Raw genomic sequence first — 24,213 nt, 5'->3', positions numbered from 1 at the left:
CCGTCTCCTCCCTCAGGGCCCGGTCTCACGGCGCCCCCTGGCGGGCCCCACTGTGTGCCGTGCGCATGCGCGGTGCGTGGTGCCGTTGCCATAGCAGCGGGAACCAACAGGGAGGCGCCGCCATGAGCCCGCCCGAGGTGGAGCCGCTCGTGTGCCGCAAGTACGAGATCAAAAGGCGCCTGGGCAAGGGGGTGAGTGCCTGGCGGGGGCTGGCCTGGGGGAGCCGGGGCGGCCTGGGGGAGACGGGGTGGTCGCGGGAGCTCGGAGGGCGCGTGAGAGCCCGGGGGGCCCGTGTGGAGTTCAGGGCACCGTGAGGGCTCCGGTCCGCCGGGGGCAGCTGAGGGGGTGTTTGGGAGTTCATGCTCCCGTGGGAGCTCTGTCTGTCCCTCAGGGCCCTGTGGGAGCTCCAGGTGATCCCGGGGAATTCCGGGGGACTGTAAAAAGTAAATAGTAAAATAGATCTGAGTCTCAAAGTACATTCTCTGTATGCCTGCCAAATCCTTCTACATTTACTGTAACCCCATCACTTCAGATCATGCTGCATCAAGTCATATCTTCTACGTAAAATGTATTTTTAAACTTAAGCCAATGGCAATTTCTAAGATATGTCTCCTCAGACAGTCTCTAAACCCTTCCAAGTTATCTGCTTTACTATTCTGGCAGCTCTTTGCTATCATTTACTTGAGTATTTAAGTATTTTCCTCATTATGTTCGCAGGGTCAAGGAGTCACTGGGGTGGAAAAGCCCTCTGAGCCTGTGCAGTGCAGCTGCTCCCCAGCAGTGCCAAGGCCACCGCTGACCCCTGTCCCCCCCAGTGCCATTAAATCTGTTAAACCCCCCAGGGATGGGGACCCCCCTCTGCCCTGAGGCAGTCTGTGCCAGGGCTGCACAGCCCTTTGCAGAAGAGTTTTTTCCAATATCCAACCTAAACCTCCCCTGGCACAACTCGAGGCTGTTTTGCAGTTGCCAGCAGGGTAGTGCTGTACCACTTACCTGAGGCACTTTGTACAACTGTTTGTACTGTCTGATGGGGGGAAAGGTCCTGGTGCCATGCTCCAGGACCACACATGCTACTGGGGCAAGCCTCCTCGATGTCCTTACATGAGTGTTTAATCACCGGGATCATACATTGCTGCTCTTCTGCTTTGTACAAGTATTTAAACAGTAAATGGGCATTTCTGAGCAGGATGTGATCCCTCTGTGTAAAGGTAAATCTGCTCCTAGGCTGTGGAAAGTCCAGATTCAAATCTATGGCCTAAAATGAAAAAACTGGATCTGTACCACAAGTGAGACTGAGTAATCATCATTTGCAAGGATCACAGTCATGCAGAATAGGGAAAACTCAAGTAGAAGTTCCCGTTCCCTTAACAGACAACACAGCTCTTAATTGAAAAAAAAAGTTTAGTGTTGGACCTGACAGTGCTGTGTTAGTGCTTGGACCCGATGGTTTTGGAGGGCTTTTCCACCCTCAGCAGTTCTGGGATGCTGTCACTACAGACTTTGGTAAAAAGTCTCTCTCCATCATTTTTACCACCCCCTTTCAGTTCTGAAGGAGCACAGTGAATTGTCCCTGGACTGAGCAGCCCAGGTGTCCCAGCCTGGCTGCAGAGCAGAGCCCTGGACCCTCGGAGCATCTCTGTGCCCTTCTCTGCAGTTGCTCAAACTGCTCTGTGTCCTTCCTGTGCTGAGCAGCTCCAGGCTGGAGGCAGTGCTCCAGCTGGGAACCTCACCAGAGCCAGATGTGGGCAATGATCTCTCTCGACCTGCCAGCCACACCATGGCTGCTACAAGCCAGGTGCCACTGCCCTCTTGCCACCTGGGCACACCTGGCCTCATGTTCAGCCACTGTCACCAGCACCACCAAGTCCTTCCCAGCTTCCCAGCCCCTCTGGGAGGTGGAAAACACACAGTCCTTCTGCTCAGCTCCCAAGCCTGGCACGTTTCGGGGGGTTGTTGTGACCCAAGAGCAAGATCCTGGCCTTGTTGACCTGTGCACCACTGGCCTCAGCCTGTCCATCCCATCCCATTGTCCCACCCCATCCCATTATCCCACCGCATCCCATCCCATCCCATCCCATCCCATCCCATCCCATCCTATCCCATCCCATCCCATCCCATCCCATCAATCCCATCCCATTATCCCATTATCCCATCCCATGCCCAGCTTCTTGGGGCAGCTGATGCCAGGGCCTCACCACCCTCACAGGGAACGATTTATTCCCAAATCCCATCTAAACCCTGCCCTCTGGCCGTGGGAAGCCCTTCCAAGTTGTGTTGTCCCTCCAGGCCCTTGTCCATAGTTCCTCCTGAGCTCTCTTGGAGCCCTTTCAGTCGCTGGAAGCAGCTCTAAAATCTCCTGCAGCCTTCTCTTTGCCAGGCTGCACAACCCCAACCTGTTGGGAAGGAGGAAAGTTTGACAGAAAAGTCTCTCAGATATGTGTGCTTAGCAGAAAGATTCTTAAATGTTGAGTCTGATGAAGGAATAGAGATAGAAGCAAGTTTTGATATAGAAGAAAAGAATTGCTGAGCCAGTCTTACTGGATAACCAAGAAGGCAAAGGGTGTGTTAGTGAGAAGGGGTTTTTACGCCTTAGAACAAAGGATAAACCCACTCCAAACAAGAAGATGTTTTTACCAAGCAGAAAGAGAGCACAGGCAAACAAATCAGCAAAGCTGCAAGTAGAAAAAAGGTCTCAGAATTTTCCACTGCAAGAAAACTGAAAAACAACTTCTAGCTTAGACTTAATGTACTAACTTTTAGTGACTGGAGAACAGTAACATGAATATGGTAATTACAGTAGTTATGATAGACTGTAGATAAAAGTTAAGGTATAGGTTGGTTCTACTGTATTAAGATGCTCAGCAAAGAAAAGTCTATAATGCATTGTGACCAAAACCAAAGGGTCTCCAGGCCTGCATGAAGCTTGAGCTGACAGCTGTTGGCACAGCTCTGTTGCCCACGACTTTGGACTGCTCTAACACCTTGGATGGAATAAACTGCATTTTGTATACAATAAACTGCATTTTGTATACTATAAACTGCATTTTGTATGCAATAAACTGTATTTTGGAGAGCTGCCTGGAGTCCCAGAACCCTCATTCAGGCTCTTACACCAGCCCTCTCAGTGTGTGTCCTGAGTCTGTCTCCTTGGCCTGGTCTCTCTGTCCTCCACGTGGCTCCCATCCCTCCTGCTCCTGCTCCAGTCCCTCCCTGAGCCCGTCCTGGTCCCGTGGCAGCCCAGGCTGCATGCAGCTGCCAGCACTTTTGTTGTTATAAATTGTGATTTTTCTCACCTGTCCTGCCTCTCCACAGGCCTATGGCATCGTCTGGAGAGCAACCGACCGCCAGACAGGAGAAACAGTTGCTGTTAAAAAGATTTTTGATGCTTTCAGGAACAGAACAGATGCTCAGGTGAGAAATTACGGTCCTGATGTGTTCTGAGACGTGGTGGGATTCCATAGGTATTTTCAGGACTTCTGTCTCTGAAAGATGATAATTATGCACATAACAATACAGTCTGCAGCTATACTGGGATAAAAACAAGCAATAAACATCAAGCTGTGTGTATCATGGCATGTATAAAAAACAAGCAATAAACATCAAGCTTTGTGTATCATGGCGTGTATAAAAGAGGAGTGGATTTAACCCTGTCATTGAGCTGCCTCTCTGTTCTGCTATTCTCTTGAGGTGACGATAAACTGTTTTTTCTTTATTTCTAGAGAACATTTCGAGAGATTATGTTCCTGCAGGTAATGTCCATGTTTCCCCTCCTCTCTGATTTTTTTAATATCTCTGATGTCCAAGTATTTTCTTCCCACTGTTTTCCAAAATGCAGCAATCATTGATTAGTGTTGGTAAGTCTTTAATTTCTATTCTTCACCATCTTGGCAAAGAAGCTTTCAGGGTGAACCCACCTGAATAAAACACTCTCCATTTGGACTTGTTTTTACTCTTTCCCCATTTTTAGCAGTTTTAGCTGCACAGCACATCAGCACCTTCTGTCACTTATTGCTGCTTTGTGGATAGAAACTATTTTCTCTTACATTTTAACTGCTGTAATTGGAGGATGGCTGGGGTGGGAGAGGGATTTACACTCCAAAATTGTTTTCCTCCATCATGCTATAAGCAATTTAATAACTTAAAATAACCTAACCAAAAGAAAAAGGGAAGTTCTGCAGGGAATAACTTAACACTACTCTTGTTTTCATATAATTAATCTTATCAGTGGCTTTCCAGTTATTTGTCCACTCCTCCTTAGACTTAGCATGTTTCTACATGTTTCCAATATTTTGGAATAATGTTGTTATAAATTATTATTTTCTAAGGACACAAGTGAGGCAGGGCTCATAGAAGAGCTATTTCCTAAGACTGCCAAGTTTAAGTAGGAAAGAGATTATTTTTTTAACATTTTAGTCATTCTTGAAGCCTGAAATAGAAACTGAAAACTTTAAAGCTAAAAATATAAACATTCCTTAGAAATTAACTACCTTGGAAGTTTGATCATCTCTGAAGGTGCAGCACTCCTGGAATGGATGGATGGAGTAGGAGCAGGGGAAAAAAGGATCTTTCTTCTGAAGGAAAGGAGGAGTCACTTGGCAGAGGAGGGCAGGGAGAGGGAAGTTAATGTGCTGCTCAGCCCATACTTCCATAACTTCTGGTGCTCAATAGACTTTAAGAATTTTAGTTTCCCCTGCTATTTTAAACCTCTTTCTTGAGGTTGAAGACTGAGGGCTCAGAAAGGAAAAGATGTGAAAAATACTCCGTTATTCTTAATTGCCTGTTTGTCTTAATTTGTTTGCCTGTGCATAATAATTGTTTTGTTCAGTCTTGATGTTGATCACGAGGTCATTTGATGGACTGGGTTATTGTTTTATGTAGTGTATCTCAATTATTCTAATTGAGAAGTCACTGTAGAGTCTGGTGTGTGAATGATTCGCTGATGCTCTGGTGGTCATTGCAGCTTTTGTGTTTGCTGTTCAGTTGTAGTTTACAGGTGTATTTTAGGCCAATTTTAGAATGTCATTTTGGTAGGTGTATTAGTAGCATTATTATTCTTTAAGCAAAGATTAATATAACTGGCCCTAACAAGGTTTTTTTTTCTAGGTAAGGTGGTTTTTTAGTACAAACTGAAGTTTTGTCATGACTTTCTGTTATCAGTTCCAGGGCAAGGCAGTGTGAGACAGTGGAATTTTCCTTCTTAAACAGCACTCCAGTAACACTGTCCAGATTTAGCTGCATCTCTAGAACAATACCCTCTTTTGGGTAAAAACCTTCTTTAGATCATTTGGATGGGTATCGTGGCTATGCTCAGAATGAAAACAAGTGTGTGATGGGCTGGCTGTGTCTCACTGCCTTGTGGGTGTGTTTCCACAGGCTGCTGCAGGTGAATGTGTTGTTCTGGGAGCTTTCCTGGATGTTACACATTATAAAATGTCACAGTATTGTGAAGTGTTTGCGGTGTCCCTGGCTGCACGGAAGTGAGAAATAAAGCTGGGGATGAACTTAAAGATCCCATGATGTTAGTCGTGGGAAATGTCAGCCTGTCAAATGTCAGTCATGGGAAATGTCAGTGTCAGTCTGCAGAAATGTGAGGCTGGCCTCCACCTGCAGTGTGCTACCTGTGTTACCTGTGTTCAAGTATCTCTGAGTGATCTCCATGCAGTCAGTTCCTCAGTGCAGCCTGTGAGTGTCTGAGCCAGCCCTCAGATTGACATGTTCTGATTGTTTGGGGTTTTAACTATCAATGTTGGTGACAGCTATGATCTATTTTCATGCCACAATAATTCTAATTCACAGTAAAACATATGATTTTGACAGCTGGGTCTCTTCCCTGTGCAGGAGTTTGGAGAACATCCAAATATCATCAAGCTGCTCGATGTTATCCCAGCAGAGAATGACAAGGACATCTACCTCATCTTCGAGTCCATGGGTGAGACCCAGCACTGCAGCAGCCAGACAAACCCAGCCTCTCTTAGGAGTTATCTTTGTTACCTCTTTGATAGTGAATGCTCATGGTACTATTGATATTTACTGATGTCAGTATATTACTGATGTATTACAGAGACTGATTTACATGCTGTGATTAAGAAGGGGAATTTGCTGAAAGACATCCACAAGTGTTACATTCTCTACCAGCTCCTGAAGGCAACTAAATTCATCCACTCAGGGAATGTTATTCACAGGGATCAGAAGGTACACCTCAGTCATGGTCTGTATTCTTTACCCCAGTTTTCTGTTGAACACTAAATAAAATCAGATTGTTTTGGGATGGGAGGGACCTTCAAAGCCCATTCCCACCCCCTGCCATTGACAGGGCACCTGCCAGGGCTGGGGCAGCCACAGCTTCCCTGGACAATCTGTGCCACGGCCTCACTGCTCTCACAGGGCAGAATTCCTTCCCAATATCCTGTTTGATCCTGCCCTCTGCCAGTTCCCAATATCCCATTTAACCTTGCCCTCTGCCAGTTCCCAATATCCCATCTAACCCTGCTTGTGCCAGTTCCCAATATCCCATTTAACCTTGCCCTCTGCCAGTTCCCAATATCCCATCTAACCCTGCCTGTGCCAGTTCCCAATATCCCATCTAACCCTGCCCATCTAACCCTGCCCTGTGCCAGTTCCCAATATCCCATCTAACCCTGCCTCTGCCAGTTCCCAATATCCCATTTAACCCTGCCCATTTAACCCTGCCTCTGCCAGTTCCCAATATCCCACCTAACCCTGCCCTGTGCCAGTGGGGCGCCATTCCCCCCTGTGCTGTCCAGGCTGTTTTCAAAGGCCCTCTCGAGCACTTTGGGCACCCCTTTAGCCCCTTGAAGGGGCTCTGAGGTCTCCCCTGGAGCCTTTTGTCCCCACAGCCCCAGCTGTCCCAGCCTATGTCGGTAGGAGAAGTATGAAGACATGTACAAGTGTGAGACTAGAAAAGAGCCTTGGTGATTGCTGTCCAGAGGTGACGGGTTGTGCCGTGTCCCCCGCAGCCCTCCAACGTGCTGCTGGATGCGCAGTGCCGGGTGAAGCTCTGTGACTTCGGGCTGGCGCGCTCGCTGTGCCAGCGGGGGGAGCCCCGGCCCGGCCCCGCGCTCACCGAGTACGTGGCCACGCGCTGGTACCGAGCGCCCGAGATCCTGCTGGCCTCCCGCCGGTGAGTCCCTGCTCACTCACTCGCACCTTCCTTTGTCTGAAAGCCTTCAGTCTTTCCATCGTCAGTGTCGCCAGATGCGGTGTCATGTCAGCAGTCTGCTTTCTCAGTGTACCATTGAACTTCTGCAACACAAAAACCTCTTAAGGTGGACATGTCCTTCCTGCTGTGAAGAACGCCAATCGCTTGTTTTTGAAATTTTAAAAGTTTAATAGTAATAAAATGGTTATAAAAGTAGTAATACAATTAGAGTAATAATAATTTGGACAAATTGAATTAGGACAATATGAGACAATAAAGACAAAGAGTTACGGACAGTCCAGGTACTTCTTTCTGGGCAAAATAAGCCCGAAAAGGACCCACATTAACAGAGGATTAACCCTTAAAAACAATAGCCTGTTGCATATTCATACACTTCATACATGATGCATAAATTCCATTCAAATACAGGATTCTGTCTGGTCATCCTCAGCTTCTTCCTCTGAATCCTAACAGTGCCTTCGAGGCAGGAAGAAGTTAGTTTCTTCTGATAAGAGGGCAATAAATTCTTTTTCTCTGAAAGATTTAGGTGCTATCTGGTGCGAGTGCCTCATTCCTTTCTTAAAAAAATCCCACTAACATAGTTCTTATTTTAACTACAAAAATTACCTTTTAATTACAAGACTACATTTATTATTAAAATGTTAATACAGCACTACTAATCAATACACCAAAATACATATGGTAAATATCTGCGTAGAGCCATATAAGATGCACTTTTCACACTGTGTTCTTAGAGTGTCAGTGGCTATACATGAGCAGCTCATCTGCTTGTCCCCTTTTCTCCCACCAGACTTAAGTCTTCTCCCTTAAACACACAACTTTCCAACATCTGCTTGAGAACCTGAATCCTCTTTTCCAAACTGAAGCAGTGCTTTTTGAAAGACCTTCACGAAATATTCCCTCATCAAATTTTAAACCAGCTGCCTGTTTGTTGGGCTTAGTCCTTTCCTTAAAAATTAAATATTCAAAGCCAGAAAAGTCAATAAATAGATGCGGGGTATTATCCTGAATTTTAGGTGTGGATGTTTTGCAAACTGTCTTATACCCACTGTTTGGCATTTACTTTGCTTAAAAATGTAATTTTTAAGTAATTGTGACTACTCTGTATGTGCATTATGACCAAAGAACAATGTGTATCTTCATTCTTGGTCATATGAAAAGGGTATAATACCTTGTTCTGGCATTACCTTTAATATAGTACCTTGTTCTAGCACTTCCCTGTAACGTATTTCCTTTTATGGTTTTTTAGACTAGACTTTGAGAAGGATAAATCTCCTTTCTGTTTCATGCTTGCCAGTCTCATGATTCCCAAATGTTATTCAATTTATAGTTCAAACCTGTGAGCATTTATATTTGAGAAGTCACCAAGCACGCTTTCTAGCGAATAAATCAATGCAGGTGATGTGAATACCAGGTACAGGAAAATATTTGCTTGATTTAATCCTACGTCTGTTCTGTTCCTGTTTGTAGTTACACTAAGGGTGTGGACATGTGGAGCATTGGCTGTATTCTTGGAGAGATGCTGCTTGGAAAGCCTCTTTTTCCTGGAACATCAACAATGAACCAGATAGAGCAGATCCTGAGGGTCATCCCTGCCCCGTCCCCAGAAGGTGGGACCCTGCTGTGGGGAGAGGGATCTAGAGAAGGGCTTCAGTGCAAGAAAGCAGCCTGGCTGGGTCAGGGAAGGAGGAATCTCATTCATTCTGGCACCTTTCCAAAGGAATTAAAATCCTCATCTTGAATGTCAGTGTTAAAAAAAATCAGAAATTCAGATGTCGTGGTGCTCTGCATCTGTTGCTGTGAGAATGCAAGTTTATGAAGTGTATGATTAATAAATAGGAATTCAAAAATCAACTTAGAAAATTCATAAGTATTCCATCCCCCTTCCATAGATCTCCGACCAAGTTCTGTGTGGATAATTTCCTACATTAATATCAAATGTTGGCTTTCCTTCATAAACTGTGCAGCTCTGGTAATCCTCATCTTGGCAGTAACAGTATGTTTTAATTCTTGCAGATATTTTGGCTCTGCAGTCGGAGTACAAGGCCTCAGTTATTAAGCACATGAGTTCCAGGTAAGCCTGAGGTGTTTGTGGGTCTCTAATCACCTAATGTGGATCATCTAATGTAGGACCCAGGATTCACAGAACCACAGAACAGTTTGGGTGGGAAGGGACCTCAAAGCTCACCTCATTCCACCCCCTGACATGGACAGGGACACCTTTCACAGGTCCAGGCTGCTCCAAGCCCCATCCAGTCTGGGCTTCCAGGGATGGGGCAGCCACAGCTTCTCCAGGAAACCTTTCCAGTCCCTCAGTACCCTCACAAGCAGTAATTCCTTCCCGGTATCCCATCTAACCCTGCCCTCTGGCAGTGGGAAGCCCTTCCCTCTTGTGCTGTCACTCCACACCCTTGTTGAAAGTCCCTCTCCAGCTGCCGTTGATCCTGTTACAGACTGGAAGGGGCTCTGAGTTGTCTCCTTAAATAAAAATTATTTAAAATATGAGTAAGATTTGATGCTTAAAACTGATTTTTTTTTTCATGATACTTTCTTCTTCATTATGTTCACAATTGTATTTGGGATTTTAAAATCCAAAACCAGATTTTTAATTTTATCTTCTCTGTAAATTACAGAGAAGTATGTTTCTATAATCTGAGGTCTACATTTGCAGGATCATGGGGCTGGGAAGTGATGAGCTTTAAGGTTCCTTCCTGGCCAAACCATTCTAAGATTCAGTGATTATGGCACACTTGGCGTGATCCTGGAGCTGTCATTCCTGCCTTCTCTGGAAATTAGACACTGAGAGCTTGTATAATTTCCTTCTGACTTCTAGGCAGCGAGTGGCATTTGAGGAGATTTTCCCACCCTCCACTCCACTGCCTGCCTTGGATCTGCTGAAGAAACTTCTGGTCTTTAACCCTGACAAGAGGCTCACAGCAGAGGAGGCTCTGCAGCATCCTTACATGAGCAGGTGAGAGTGACACCAGTGTGCAGCTTCCCCTGATGCCTTCTGAGGCATTACAAACCTGCCCTTGGCTCAAATTTTCTTTAAATGCATTACAGAAAAAATGGCAAAGCTAATTCTTTATTTTCTCCAACCCTATTTACATGAGCTTGTTTAACAATCCTGTTTAAATTTTAATAATCTGTTTCCAGTCAGTGAATTACATGATGTGTTCTCATTCCCTCAGATTCCACTGTCCTTCCAGGGAGCCCTCTTTGGATTTTGATGTGATCCTTCCTTTGGGTGATGATGTCCAGCTGTCTGTGGCAGAATATAGAAATAAATTATATGAGGTACTTTCATGCTATTTTCCCAAATCCTAATCCTCCAGGTAACCTGCCATTCTTGCACACACTTACCAAATTCTGTCATTGTCTTGTCTCTGTGTTCCCCTGGGTTTTCTGTACCTGCTGGCACAGTTACACCGGTGTTTGATCAGTTCCATACTGTCCTAATCTTTGAGAGACCTTTACATGTAAAATTCCCACAGGGCAAACAAAAATCTCTGAAGTATGATGTCTGAGAAAGATTCACAGAATGGTTTGGGTTGAAAGGTACTTTAAAGATCATCTAGTTGCAAAATTATACTTGTTACTTACCCTGCAAAATAAATTGCAGATATTTATAAGTATTCTTCTTTGTTCTGATGTTTTATTTTTCTGCTGTATTGCTGTGTTAAGTCTAAGTAGCTTTTCTGTTCTGCAGATGATCCTTGAAAAGAAGTCCAAGGGCCTTCCAAAGGAGCCCGGGCAGAGAGAAAACATTCAGCTGAGCCAGTCTGAGTGCAGCACAGCTCTGCCAGGTGTCAGCTCAGAGGCTGCACCCACCAGGAAAGGGCAGCAAGAGCCAGCACCCCCTGTGCCAAACCCTCCACATGTGCCCCCTGCAGCCTCAGCTGGGGCCCAGCCTGCAGGGCCCAGCCAGGGCAAGGATTTGGGGCAGAGATCCCAGATGAGTGTGATGATGTACAACCCCATCACACACACCACTGTGCAGAGTGGGTACCACCTCCTACACCGGGGTGTGACACACCTTGGGCTGTTGTGTGGGGAAGAGAGTATGAGTGCTGTAAAATAAATGAGGGGAATTTGCATGGTGAGATGAGGGGCTGGAAGTGTGGGAGGGAAATGACATAAGAACAAAACACTGGTGAATGAGTGCTGAGTACGGGACTGTCTCTGCCTCAGTCAATGTGTTCTGCTGATTTTCCTACTTTCTCTCATGTTTTTCCTTCTGCAGGAAATGCAAATCCTGGTGCTGGGATCAGGAACTGTTCTGCACCACCTCAACAGTCCAGAATCCCCAACAATGAGAAACTAGGGAGACAAATCACATGGCCAAACACTCGGCTCTCTCCTACAAGTGTGCAGAACCTTTACAATGTGAGTAGCTTAACTTCTAGCCCTTAGCTGTGCTAGCCTGGGTCACAGCAACTCCCTGTAGTGCTCCAGAAAGCTGGAGAGGGTCACCTGCTGGTGCTGATGACAGCAGCTGAACATGAGCCAAGGTGGGCAAGAGGCCAGAGGCACCTGGCTTGTGGCAGCCACGGTGTGGCCAGACAGCCAGGGCAGTGACCATCCCCTGTGCTGGCACTGCTGAGGGACCTCCAGCCCTGGGGGCAAGCTTGGGCTCTTCACAACAAGAAAGGAGGAGCCCCATGGAGGGGCTGGAGTGTGCCCAGAGAAGGGAAGAGAGCTGGGGGAACAGAGCTGCTGGAGCTGCAGCAGCAGCTGTGGAGAGAAGAGGCACAGGGAGGACATTCTCACTCTGCAGCTCCCTGACTGGAGGGTGCAGCCGGGTGGGGTCAGGGTCTCCTCAGGAAACAGCAATGGGATGAGAGGAAATGGCCTCAGGTGGTTCCAGGGGAGGTTTAGGTTGGATATTGGAAAAAAAACACCTGCAAAGGGCTGTGCAGCCCTGGCACAGACTGCCTCAGGGCAGTGCTGGAGTCCTCATCCCCTGGGGGGTTTAACAGATTTAATGGCACTTGGGGACAAGGCTCAGTGGTGGCCTTGGCAGTGCTGGGGGAGCAGCTGGACGCAATGAGCCCAGAGGGCTTTTAGTGATTCTCTGATTTCATGATTCTGTGGATCTAAGGAGTTGCTGTTGCTGAGCTGTGAGGGCGTCAGTCCTGTCCTCTCTGCTCCTCCTCTTCCCTGATTTTGGCCATGCTTCCTTGGAGAAGTCCTCCCCCTCACTGGGTGCTTTAATGACCTCTTGCTCCTGCTGTTTTCCTTCCTGAGCTGGCTGCCTGCTGCCTGCTGGCACCTGCAGAGGTGATGGAGGAACCTTGTGACAAAGGAAGGGCATGGAAGGAGGCAGCACAAATTCACTGCATCACAGACTGCCTGGGTTGGAAGGCACCTAAAAGGGGGGTTCCACCCCTCTGCCATGGTCAGGAACAGCTTCCACTAGTCCAGGCTGTCAGAAACCTTCAAGCATTTCCACCTTTCAGCCCCTCTGATTTGGAATCCCTTCCAAAATGTTTTCAGAGAAAAAGAAGCCATCAATTCCCCAGGATGAGATTGTGGAGCTTGCTGCACATGCAGGTGTAGACATGACCAATGCATTTGGAAGGATCTTTAGGGAATTCTGACCTATTATCTGTGACAAGAGCAGAAGAGAGAGATCAGCCTACACATGCCCTGAGTTTGTGTTTGTTTCCTGAGAGGATAGTACTGACCAAAGCCAAACCTGTGTCCTATTTGCACTCGACAGCTGATTCTGGCTTATTAACTTTTCTTGGCTTTTCTTTCTCACACAGAATCCCAGAAACCCTCAGTGTCCTAGCAAGGATGTTCGTCCCCTTCTGAAGCCCAGTAAAAAGATGTTCCAGATCACTGCAAATGTGGGAGCTGCAGGTGACCCAAGGGCATCCATGGGCAGCTACTCGCAGGCCTATGGAACCATCAGTAAATCTGCACTGCAGAGCCTTCCCATAGCAAAGGCCTCCAAGAACCCTGAGCAGTGACTGGAGATGTTCCAGGCAGGTGAAGCACAGCTCATCCCTCAGCCCTGACAGGGCAAGAGCAGCAGGGGAGAGCACAGCAGGAGGAAATGCTTTATTCACTGCTCAGGACCATGTCCTTCTCTCCTCTGAACAAGCTCATGGGAAAGGGAATCCCACTCCTCTGCCTTCCAGTCTCAGCAGGCAAGGACTCAGCGTGTTTGCTCTCACACCCTGAGAGCAGTGAACGCTGCCACTTCACACTCCTTGTTTGAATTACTGCAAAAACCATAGAAAACTGCAAAACTGCATTGTTCTGATACTTGAGTGGTTTTTAGACATATTCAGGGTCCATGGGAACCTCCTGAAGTTCAGCAAGGCCTAGTGCAAGGCCAAGAAAATGCTCTGAAGGCTTGAGTCCTTCTGCTCTGGAGATAGGCTGGGAGAACAGGAGGTATCCAGCCTGGAGGAAAGAAGGCTCCAGGAACACCTCAGAGTCCCTTAAAGGGGCTCCAGGAGAGCTGGAGAGAGATTTTGGACACGGGCCTGGAGTGACAGGACAAGGGGAATGGCTCCCACTGCCAGGGGCAGGGATGGACGGGGTGTTGGGAAGGAATCCTTCCCTATGAGCGTGGCAGGCCTGGCACAGGTGCCCAGAGCAGCTGTGGCTGCCCCTGCATCCCTGGCAGTGCCCCAGGCCAGGCTGGACAGGGCTGGGAGCAGCCTGGGACAGTGGGAGGTGTCCCTGCCATGGCAGGCAGGGTTGGGACTGGGTGACCTTTAAAAGGTCCTTTCCAACCCATCCCAGCATTCTTCAGCAGTCTGCCTAAATGGTGGATATTCTTTTGAGCAGAACAGGTAACTTCTCTGAAGACCTAACTCTCCACAGATAATCTTACAGCCCTTCACTTGTTTCTATGACTGTTCTAGGCTAGATGAACAGAATTCATTATGGTCTGGTTTTGTTAAAATAATTTGAAATACAGGTGCGTTCTCCTATAATATTTAACAGCTTCTCTAGTACGTAATATTCTAATAATAAATCCTTTATATTGCACTGCAGAAACTTTGTCTTTCAAGCAGCATTTGCTGTGTTGAGAGGGAAACGGCCTATTGGTAGGGCTGTCTTCTTCAATGAATAATTGGTCATTTTTATTGGTTTTGCTTTCAGAAAGTAAAGTTTCATGAGGTACTATTGCTGAGACGTCATAAAGGTGTAGCCAGTCTACAGTGGGACTGCAGGAAACTTTATATTCCTGCTTCAGTGATGGTTTTGGATACATTTTCCTCATTAACTTGAAGCTCTTGTCTCTGTCCCTGAGGTTTTACTCTGCCTGTGATGAATGATTGTTATTCCCCCCAGCTCTCTCATCTGCTCCAGACCTGTCACCTCATGAACTCCACACTGCTTGGCCAAGGCAGGACTTTGGATGCTTATTTAAACTGAGACTCACCTGAAAAGGCCTCCTAAAGCCAAGCCCTTCCCCATCAGTAGCACCTCAGCAGCTTCTTTGAGCTCAACCCCTAAAGCAGATAATTCCCTTTACACAAGGGAACAAACCAGGCCCCGCAGGCTCAGTAAACACAAAAGCTGGAGAAGATCAGAACCACAGATAAGGCCAGAACTTTGATTACAAATATTTTTTGTATGCAAACCTTCAAAAAGGTGCCTCCTGTGTCTGATTCATTGTGAGATACAGAAAAAGTGTAACTGCACCTGAGAAAACACTGAGCTTTAAATACTTTTTTCCAGTTAATACCTGTGTGTGTGCATCTGTATTTCTCTTTTCTGGCCCAAACTCAAGTCTGAATTTTCTGGTTTTCTTTTTTTTTCTGAAATTTGAATGTTTTTTTTTCTGCTGAAAATATTCCTCGGGTTTAACAGAGACTATCACTTAGTTTGGACAGTAACAGAGACTTGTTTTTTAAGCACATTGGCATTTTAATTGTTTTATTTGGAACATACTGTGATAAGGTTTGATACCACCTGACTTTTGAGCAAACTGTGCCGTGGGAGGCTCACGCTGGATACATTTCTGCTCACTAATGAAGAAGAGCATTGCCGTTGGGGTTTGCAGCCATCATAGACAAGCTTCTTCCTCGTTTCCCTGTGACAGTCAGTGATTAAATGGAATTAAATAGGATTTCTAGGATCATTTTTTGGTCTTGAAGGTCCCCAGGATTTTGGGCATGAATTTTCCCATTTTCTTGTCTTTGGCATCTGTGTCATATTCCTCTTCACTGGGACTCGTGTGCTCATCCTTCTTGCAGAACACCTCAAACCTGCTGTAGACTCGCTTCTCCTTCCTCATGTTCTCCATCTTCTTGAGGAGGGTGTCTCTGTCCTCCGACGGCTGCCGCTGCAGGTTCCGCTTCTGGCTCCCAAAGCTCTCCGACCTGTGGATGTTGCAGCTTTTCTCCTTTTCCCCTTTTCTTTCCAAGCTTGTGGTGGACCTGGAGAGGTCGGGGTTGCTGGTGGACGGCAGCTGCTTGGCCAGCTCGGCTCTGTTCTTCTGGCTGTTGGCAGAGATCTGCTCCAGGATCACCTTGGTGTCGTCGCGCAGGTTGCTGCTGTACAGGATGTTGGCTGTGGAGGACGGGAACCTCCCCTGCGTTGTCTGGCTGCTCTTGGGGGGCAGTGGGGCTGCGAATTTGGGGGGTTTTTCTTCCTCCATTGCTTCCTGGCAGTCCCCTATGGATGATCGTTTGAGCACCACTGCCTGCTTGTCACATTTCCCACTCTCAGAAGCAGGTTCCTCCTCCAATTTCTTTTCACCTTTTGGGTTCAAAAACTGCTTCAGCCGTAGTGACCCTTTTCTTAAAAACTCCATGGGATTTTGCTCTTGTTTTGAACAGTCTTCCTCAGATTTGTTGAGAGAGCTGTCAGATCCTTGACTTCTGGACAGGCTTTCTAGAACTGAGGATGTAGTACTTGTCCTCACCTGTGGTTTCTTAATTTCTGTGTTGACTAATTTTGGAGAGTCTTCTCTGAAGGTCACTCTGTCCTTCTTCTCTGGGAGAGCCAATTTCTGAGTGTCTCCTACAAATATCAGGCTCTCCTTCTCTGGAAGAGGAGGTTTGTTCTCGATGGGGTAAAACCGGGATGACAACTTGTCCACCTTAGTGCCAAGATGTCCCAGGGGATCTTTACTCAACGCGTCCCCAAGCTGGGGGGTGGATGAGGCCATTCCAAATGCTCTGTCCAAATCTCCATGCATCTTGTAAGTACTGCAGGAGTCTTTGGAGTCCAGCACCCTGCTCTCCAGAATCTTATACTGCACAGATTTGGTACATTTCTTCTCCGTATTCTGAGATTCCTCCTGTAGGTAACCCGAAACAGCTTTGGTGTGGGTGACCGTGCCCCGTTCCATGTCCTTGCCCACAGCTTTGTACTTCTCCAGCAGCTCAGCCACTTTGGAGGAGGCAGCCGTCTTGATGGTTTCATTGTCCTTTGTTAACTCACTGGACATTTGCTCTTTTTGGATCATCTGCACCTTTTCTATTGTGGTGTTGGGCTGATCTAATTTGGCAGCACTGAAAATCAGAGAGGACCTGAGCCTGGAGCTCCTCTGGATCAAGGGATTTATCCTGGACCTGAAGGCATCTGGTTTCATGATGGAGGTTTCTTCACCTGCTCTATCAGTATCCGCAGATTCCTTGGCACTGTCAATTCCCAGTTTGCTGCTGAAGGGCGTGGGGGGTTTGAAGGCTGGGACGAGGTCAGTGGGGTGCTTTGTGAGGGGATCCCCCAGAGCATCGTTGTACGCCTCGGACTCCATCGGCATCGGGAGCCCCTCCTCTGGTTCCGACTGGTACGCGCTGAGGTACGAGGAAATCCTCCAGTTCCGCAAGCCCGTTCTGTTTTCCTGCGTGCTCTTGTCGTCATCCTGCTCCTCATCCTTGTCCTGCAGGAACAGGCGCTGCTCCAGGCTCTGCTTCTGCGTGGGAGAAGTCTGGCAAATGAATTTCTGTCCGATGTTCTGCCTCCGTAGCATCATTCCCATGGGGCCGTTGCCCGCGGGGTTCAGCTGGTCGGAGCCGTGTCTCACCTCCCTGGAAGAATTGGAGGGCACGTAGTCCAGCCGCAGGGGGAAACCCTCCTGTGAATAACTGGGCTCCAGTTCAGGGTATCGGGGTCCGTCTCCATAGTCTTCCAGCTCATTGAATCCCGGCCTCCCCCCTCGAATCCTCTCAAAGAATCCCTGAGGTCTGCCAGGAAGATGGGGTTGTTCAAACTGGTACTGGTAGAACTGGTCCTTCTGGAAATGACTGGATTGGATTTTGAACTCGTCCATGTTGTTCATGAACATCTGCCGGGTGTACTGCTTGGCAGAAGCAAAATTTTCAAACGTTCCTTCTGCAAAACTGTGTCTCTTAAAAGCGTCCAGCTCCAGCTGCTTGGAACGGAGGAAGCCCCTGACGGGATCCATCTGGGAATTCTCCATTTCCACCTTTTTGTACATCCGCATGGCCGACCCCTCCACGGTGTGCCGCAGCATGTCGTCCCGCCGGAAATTGGACAGGAAGTACCTGTCGGGATCCACCCTGTCCATGAAGGAGGGGAAGAGGCTCTCGTCCCTCTGGAACATCAAGGGCCCTTTCTTGGGGAAGAAGGGCATGTTATTGCCAAAGGGAGCCAGGGCAAACGTGTTCTCTGCCTTTGCCAGGACGTTGGCTGGAGGAACCAGAGGCTCCGACTGTGCAAACAAGATGCGGAATTCTTCATCAAAGCTGGCCACCAGCTCACCCTGGAAGATGTGGGCAATGCTCCTGTGAATCTTCTCAAAGGACCACATGAAACTGAAGAGAGAACAGAAGCGATGGAGTAACTCAGCTGTACCTGTTTTTATTAAAACATTTGCTCACCTGAAGCAAATTCTAAATTTTCTGTTTGGGCAGAAATAGGGCAAAATAAAGGCAGACAATTCCCTTGCAGCTGTGTTACACATGACTGTTCCCAAACCTAACAGCTTGATTGATTTGGGATCACTTCTTTGCAGAGAATTTTACAAAGCAGTAAATGATTTCTGTTCTAAAAAGCCAGTCAGTCATGTCACCCAGAGTGAGCTGATGATAGTCCTTGTGTGAAGCACGTGTTCCTGTTTTTAGCACTGTCAGTAATGACCTGGACAACAGTCAGTGTGTCCCCTCAGCACCTGGCAGGTGACACCGGTCAGGGGCACCCCAGAGGCTGGGAGATGTGCTGACAAGAACCTCTGAAAACACAAACCCAAGGTCTTACTCCTGGGGTGGCACAGCCCTTCCACCCACACAGTTTGAGGGGACTGAACAGAGGAGCTGGGCTGGAAATGGGGAAGGAAGATGTTCAGTGTTATGGCGTTCATCTTCCCAGGTCAAGCTCTGTTTTTTTCCCCGTCTGCTGAGCGATGGGAAGCAGGGAAGGATCTCTTACTTTGCCCTGCCTGTGTCTGCAGGTTTGACGCAGCTGTTAAAACTGTATCACAACCCAGGAGTGTTCCCACCTTCACAGTTCTCTACCACATCCTGCTGGGAATGATGAGGGACCTTTGTGAGGCTTGGCTGCCTGCTGGGCTTAACCAAAACCCTTATAATTGCTGTCTTTTTTTTCCCCCACAGATTTTTTAATTCCTTATGTGAAGGAAGTTTGGTTTGGGTTGTCTGTGCTCAAGGCCTTCTTCAGTTGGTGTATCTACCTCCACTGCAAAATGGAGTATTTTTCCCAAAAAATTGCTACTCAGTGTCCTTGCTCAGTGAGCAAATCTTGTGTCCCTGATATCCATGTGGCAGTGCCAAAACGCTGCTTTACCAATTCACCAGCCAGTCTCTCAGAATCCCAGACAGGTTTGGGTTGGAAGGGACCATCACACCTTGTTTCACCCCCCTGCCATGTGCAGAGACACCTTCCACTAGCTCAGGCTGCTCCAAGCCTTGGTGAGCCTCCCCTTGAATGCTCCCACAACTTCCTACTTCAGGAATGATACAATATTGGAAAGCCCAAAGCACATGGGAGTGTGGCAGAAGCAGTCCTGAACAATTTACTGGATGCTCTCATAAACAAGAAATGATCCAATCGGAACAGTTAGTTGTTTGGTACAGCATCAAATGTGAGTAACTCTTTTCAAATATCAGGGAAAAAAACCAAAGTGAAATCTTACTGTCATGGAATGTGCACTTTAATCAGATTTCTACCATTTTTTCTTCATATACTGTGGTTTTAAATACCCCTAATTCTATTTGCTTAACCTCCACCATGAGAAGCGACTTATGGTAGGCTTGGATCAACCTGGCCTAGAAGTTTCCCTGCCAACAGCGCGGGGAGAAACCATATAAGCTTTAGGGTCTGTCCAACCCAAACCATTCTGTGATTCTATGATTACATTCTCAGAGCATGACAGGTGTTTCCCCATCACCCTTTTAATATGTGAAGGAGAAATTCTTCTACTGCAACTCACTAAAAACATTTATTCTGCCAGAAATTAATGTTTTAGCTGGTAAGATTGTTATTCCCAAAAGGATGGTAATGTGTTCATGGCTGCTCTCAATCCTAACTAAAACCACCCCCACTAAAACCATCCACCTCTCTGCTGCCCAGAAAAGCTCCCATCCCTGGAAGTGTCCCAGGCCAGGCTGGATGGGGCTGGGAGCAGTCTGGGACAGTGGAAGGTGTCCCTGCCCATGTGGGGGTGGAACAAGATGAGCTTTCAGGTCCCTTCTCACACAAACCATGCTGTGATTTGATGATTCTGTGAGTGGAGGTCCAAGTTCATTTGGTCCTGGCTAAGATGCAAATCTTGCACTCCTCATGCTATGGCAAATTGTCCCTGGGGATCGGATGGGAGCTGAGCTCCTCTGCAGCCAGCCCCGTGCACAAAGCCCCTGAGTGTCTCTCTGTGAGCTGGACAGGGCTCCTCACCTGTAGTTGCCACTCAGCACCACCATGCAGTCCACCAGCAGGAACTTCTCCTTCAGGTGCCCCTTGAAGGACATCCCCGTGCGGCAGTAGTAGGTTGGGCCAGACACCGTCCTCACCCTCAGGAACTGCAAACCAGGAAGGCACAGACTCAGATGGGACCCTCATTCCCTCCCCTGCCCTCCTTCCCTGCCTCCTTTAACCCATCCAGCCCCACTGGGGTTATCCAGCTCCAGTGGTTCTGCCTGCACACAGCCATGTACAAACCCCTTTCTCAGCACTTCTCCAGCCCTCAGCCCGTGTCGTGCCAGCTCTCCTCACTTTCTTCACCTCATCTTTCACCAGGTTCTGCCCCTTGTCAGGCGTTTCCTGCCATACTGGCCCTCTGTGTGCAGGACACGCCCCCTCAGGACACCCATCAGGTAGGGCAGGTCTGTGCTCACCTCCACGTAGTTGAGGTTGACTCTGCACTTGGCAGCTGTGTCGAGGAAGAGCTGGGAGTTCATTTCATCCAGCAGGATGTAGACAGGCACCCGGCGAGAAGCAGCATCCAGCACCTCAAACAGCAGATCCACGTCGGTGAAAATGTCCATCACGATGGCCACCACCTGGCAAGGGGTGCAGAAGGACTCATGAGCCCCTGTGCTGCCCTGACCCACCGTGTATCCCAGCTTCTCACACCCCGCAGCTGCACTGTCCCCAGCTCAGCTTCCTTCTCAAACAGGAAACATCCCAATTAAAGGTCCCCTTAAGCACTGTGGGCCCCAAACTGGAAGGAGAATTTCTGCCCAGGAACGTGCATGTACTGTGTATGCAGGTGAGGGGAAACCTCCCTGTGTGCTTCCCGACTCATCAATCCAATAATTCCATCAATTTTTTGGCCAGTAATCACACTGGATGGTGTGTGGAGCTGGTCCCTCCACTCCAACATCCCCGTGCCATTTTTGGGTAACTTCCTGGCCAGCATTCAGGCAGCCATTCTCAGCTGAATCCATGTGCTGATTTTATGGAAAGCAGCTTCACAGCTTCACCTTCCTGTCCTTCCCAGCTCCCTGAGTGCAAATACTTGATGGGTGATGGAAATACTTGAAGGGTGTAAGGAAGGAGAAAACTCTTCTCAGTGGTGCCCAGTGGGAGGACAAGGACAGACTGAAACACAGGAAATTACAGATCAGTTACAGAAAAGCCTCTGGGACTGCAAGGAGACCATCAGCATGGAACAGGCTGTCCAGAAAGGTTTAGTCTCCACCTTTGGAGACGCTCAAGGACACATCCTGAGTGACCCTCTCTAAGTGACCTCCTCTGAGCGGGGGAGTGCACAGGACCAGCTCTAGAGGCCCCTTCCAATCTCTAATGTTTTGGGACTCTGTGAACTCTTGGTGTGTTTTAGCAAGGCCTAGGACATGGTGCCATGACAGCAGAGCAAAGACAAGCTTTGATGCAGTCAATGCTGGATTTGGATCACCCTGCTCCTCTGTCAGGTTCTGAAAGCAGAGTTCAGGGACTTAGCAGAGGACCTGATGTTCCTCAGCCTGGAGAAGAGAAGGCTCCAGGAAAACCTTACAGCCCCTTCCAGTGCCTAAAGTGGCTCTGAGAGCTCAGGAGGAACTTTGGACAAGGGCCTGGAGTGACAAAACAAGGGGAGTGGCTTTACACTGCCAGAGGGCAGAGTTGGATGAGATATTGGGAAGAAATTGTTCCCTGTGATCAGGCCCTGGTACAGTGTGCCCTGGGCAGCTCTGGCTGTCCCATTCCTGAAAGTGTCCAAGAGCAGGTTGGACAGGGCTTGGAGCAAGCTGGGCTAGTGGAAGGTGTCCATCCCCATGGCAGGGGGGTGGAACTGGATGAGCTTTAACCCAAACCACTGCACTATGATTCTCCTCCTGATGCTTCTCTGGCACAGGTGTGGTTTTAGCTCTGCTCTGGCCGGGCTCTCCCTGACTCACCTGCTGAGCTGCCCGGATCATCCTGCGAGCCTCCTCCTTGATGCTGGGGTTGTCTGGCGGGGGCGGCTGCACCAGCGTGGTCACCTCCGTTCCCCTGAAGCCAAAGACCATGGGCCAGCCCAGATCCAGCTCAGGCACGGCCAGGTCTGAGTTCATGGGCCAGTAAGTCCCGGAGGAGCCGTCCATGTCGTTGTCCCCCGCCGTGTCTGTGCTGCCCTCCTGGTTGGCATACTGGGGCTTCTGCAGGTTCTGGATGATGTGCTCCACCTCGGAGGCACAGAGGAAATCCGGGGCGTTCTCCTCGGCCAGGAAGCGCTGGTAGCTCTCCTTGCCCTCCTCCGTGAGCACATCCAGGGCCAGGCGGTAGTACTCCTTGTAGTGGGGGGGAAGGTAGTTGGGGTCCAGGGGGTTGTCCCCCTGGGAGGAGCTTTGGGATCGACGAGCCATCGGGGGAGGGAGAGCTGGAGGGAAACAGAAACATCCCTGAGAGGCGGCAGTGTCATGACAGCAACGCGTCCAACACATCCTCCGCAGGGAGCACAGGCAGAGATTAAAACAACATGGAGCAATGCTGGAGAAAGTTCAATTCAAAGGCACGGGAGACTAAAATTAGGCAGAGGTGTGAGTCACTTAACCATTACCTTCACAGAGTTAACTGTTTTGGGCCAAAATATGGAACAATCAGCCAGGCAGCCCTGGGATAAGCAAGGCCAATGCATCCAACAGAATGATCAACTTTCTCTTTTAGGCTGCTGGTTGCTAAGCTTCAATCTATTGTTTGTTTGAAAGTCAAGAGCAAAGCTCCAGGTGGTTATTATCTACACCCCATTAAAATTAATTTCCAAATGCTACAGAAGTTATTTACTATGTGTAATGTGGCCCTAAACCAAAAGCACCTGCCTGAACACAAGGACACCCTCTGTACCCTCACAGATTGGGTTATCACCACCTCAGCACATGAACAAAGCAGGTGGTGCAGGGTGTCCTGCTGGTGTAACACAGCCAGAAGGCAGAGGAGCCTCCATGAGATGAATGAAGAAATAAAAAACAAGGCATGTGATCACTTCTTCAGTCTCCTCATGTTAAGAAAAAACACAGCTGAAAGGGCCTCACAAGCAATATTTGGTAATTGTCTATAGGGGACAATTATTTGAGACTATAGAAAAATCTGATTTTAACCCGTTTTTGACAGAAAAGTTTGTTGTGCCACAACAGTAATATCTGACTGATCCACAAATGCTCCAAGCACTTTGGCTTTAGACTCTGAACTAATGTCAGTGCTGGAATGTTCTTTTCCTGCACTCCAGCACTGAGGTGCCAGCAGAGATTTCCTCCTGATGCCCAAAGAGTGAGTGACTCCTGCTGGGTGGTGCTACTGAGTGAGCACAGGAGGTGAGGGAGGCTACTGTCCATCCAACACATCTGCTCCCAAAACGGGAGGGATTGCCGGGGACTGGGAGATCAAACCTCACACTCCCACTATCACTCATCAGGATCTGTAAGATAAACCAGTTTTGAGTTCTTACCCGACCACCTGCCCAGCACACAGCGGTGCTGCGTTACTCCTGCCTCAACCTCCCACAAATTGCTCCTGCTCTAAACTGGAACCCCTGGTAAAGCTGCGTGATACAACAGGAAAAATTATAGTCTTAATGTAAGGGTAAGAAAATCCAACAGCTCCATGTGTGAGGTACTGCAACAGATACTCATCTCTACAGTTCTGACGTGCAGCTGCCTATGCAGTCTGAATTGTCTGCATTTATCTTTCCTCTCTAATTCTTTCTTATTTTCTCTGTGTAAGAGGAGAAGTACAGAGCACTGCAGTGTGTATCTCTGGTGGAAGGTGCCCCTGCCCATTGCAGGGGTGTGGAACAAAATGGGCTTTAAGGCCCGTTTCCACCCAGACCATCCTGGGATTCTGTGATTTTAGGATGCTCAAGTCACCTGTGTTCCTGCTTTTAACTGTTTCAGCAGTGTCATTTTAAGGACTTGCTCCCACATGCCAACAATCTTGGACAGAAGAACATCATATCCAACTCATTCATACATTACCCAGGAAGGGGACAGAGGTCCCACAGCAAACTGCTCACACTGCTCAGAGATGGGAGCGGGAGAGACAAAGGACCAAGTGCAGCCTCAAAAGGAAGAACTGCCAGAAGAACCCTCTGGTACTGCTGGGCAATCAAAACAGCAGAGGAAAGGTCATGCTGGTGAAGTGGCCAAGCAATTTTATACTGATTAATA

At 48.1% G+C, this 24,213-nt stretch overlaps 2 protein-coding genes across 2 annotated transcripts; one reads left to right on the top strand and one right to left on the bottom strand.

Moving 5' to 3' along the window:
• Positions 1–107: 107 nt before the first annotated feature.
• On the top strand, positions 108–15,137 carry MAPK15 (mitogen-activated protein kinase 15). The gene is made up of 13 exons (XM_058033228.1): positions 108–191; positions 3,313–3,411; positions 3,720–3,749; positions 5,839–5,929; positions 6,062–6,192; positions 6,978–7,141; positions 8,651–8,790; positions 9,197–9,254; positions 10,014–10,151; positions 10,372–10,477; positions 10,890–11,181; positions 11,424–11,566; positions 12,949–15,137. The coding sequence occupies exons 1-13, from the start codon at positions 123–125 to the stop codon at positions 13,153–13,155; spliced, it is 1,668 nt and encodes a 555-aa protein (XP_057889211.1). The 5' UTR covers positions 108–122; the 3' UTR covers positions 13,156–15,137.
• On the bottom strand, positions 15,053–22,416 carry FAM83H (family with sequence similarity 83 member H). Its single transcript, XM_058033213.1, has 4 exons — positions 21,970–22,416; positions 20,467–20,631; positions 20,027–20,151; positions 15,053–17,931 (listed from the first exon to the last, which is right to left on the bottom strand). Exons 1-4 carry the CDS (start codon positions 22,414–22,416, stop codon positions 15,285–15,287), a joined length of 3,384 nt encoding a protein of 1,127 aa, XP_057889196.1. The 3' UTR covers positions 15,053–15,284.
• Positions 22,417–24,213: the final 1,797 nt, after the last annotated feature.

The sequence above is a fragment of the Melospiza georgiana genome, chromosome 1 (genome assembly GCF_028018845.1).
Source record: "Melospiza georgiana isolate bMelGeo1 chromosome 1, bMelGeo1.pri, whole genome shotgun sequence".
Taxonomy (NCBI): domain Eukaryota; kingdom Metazoa; phylum Chordata; class Aves; order Passeriformes; family Passerellidae; genus Melospiza; species Melospiza georgiana.
Note: the sequence above shows the minus strand (reverse complement) of the source record. Positions and strands in the feature narration are given on the sequence as shown.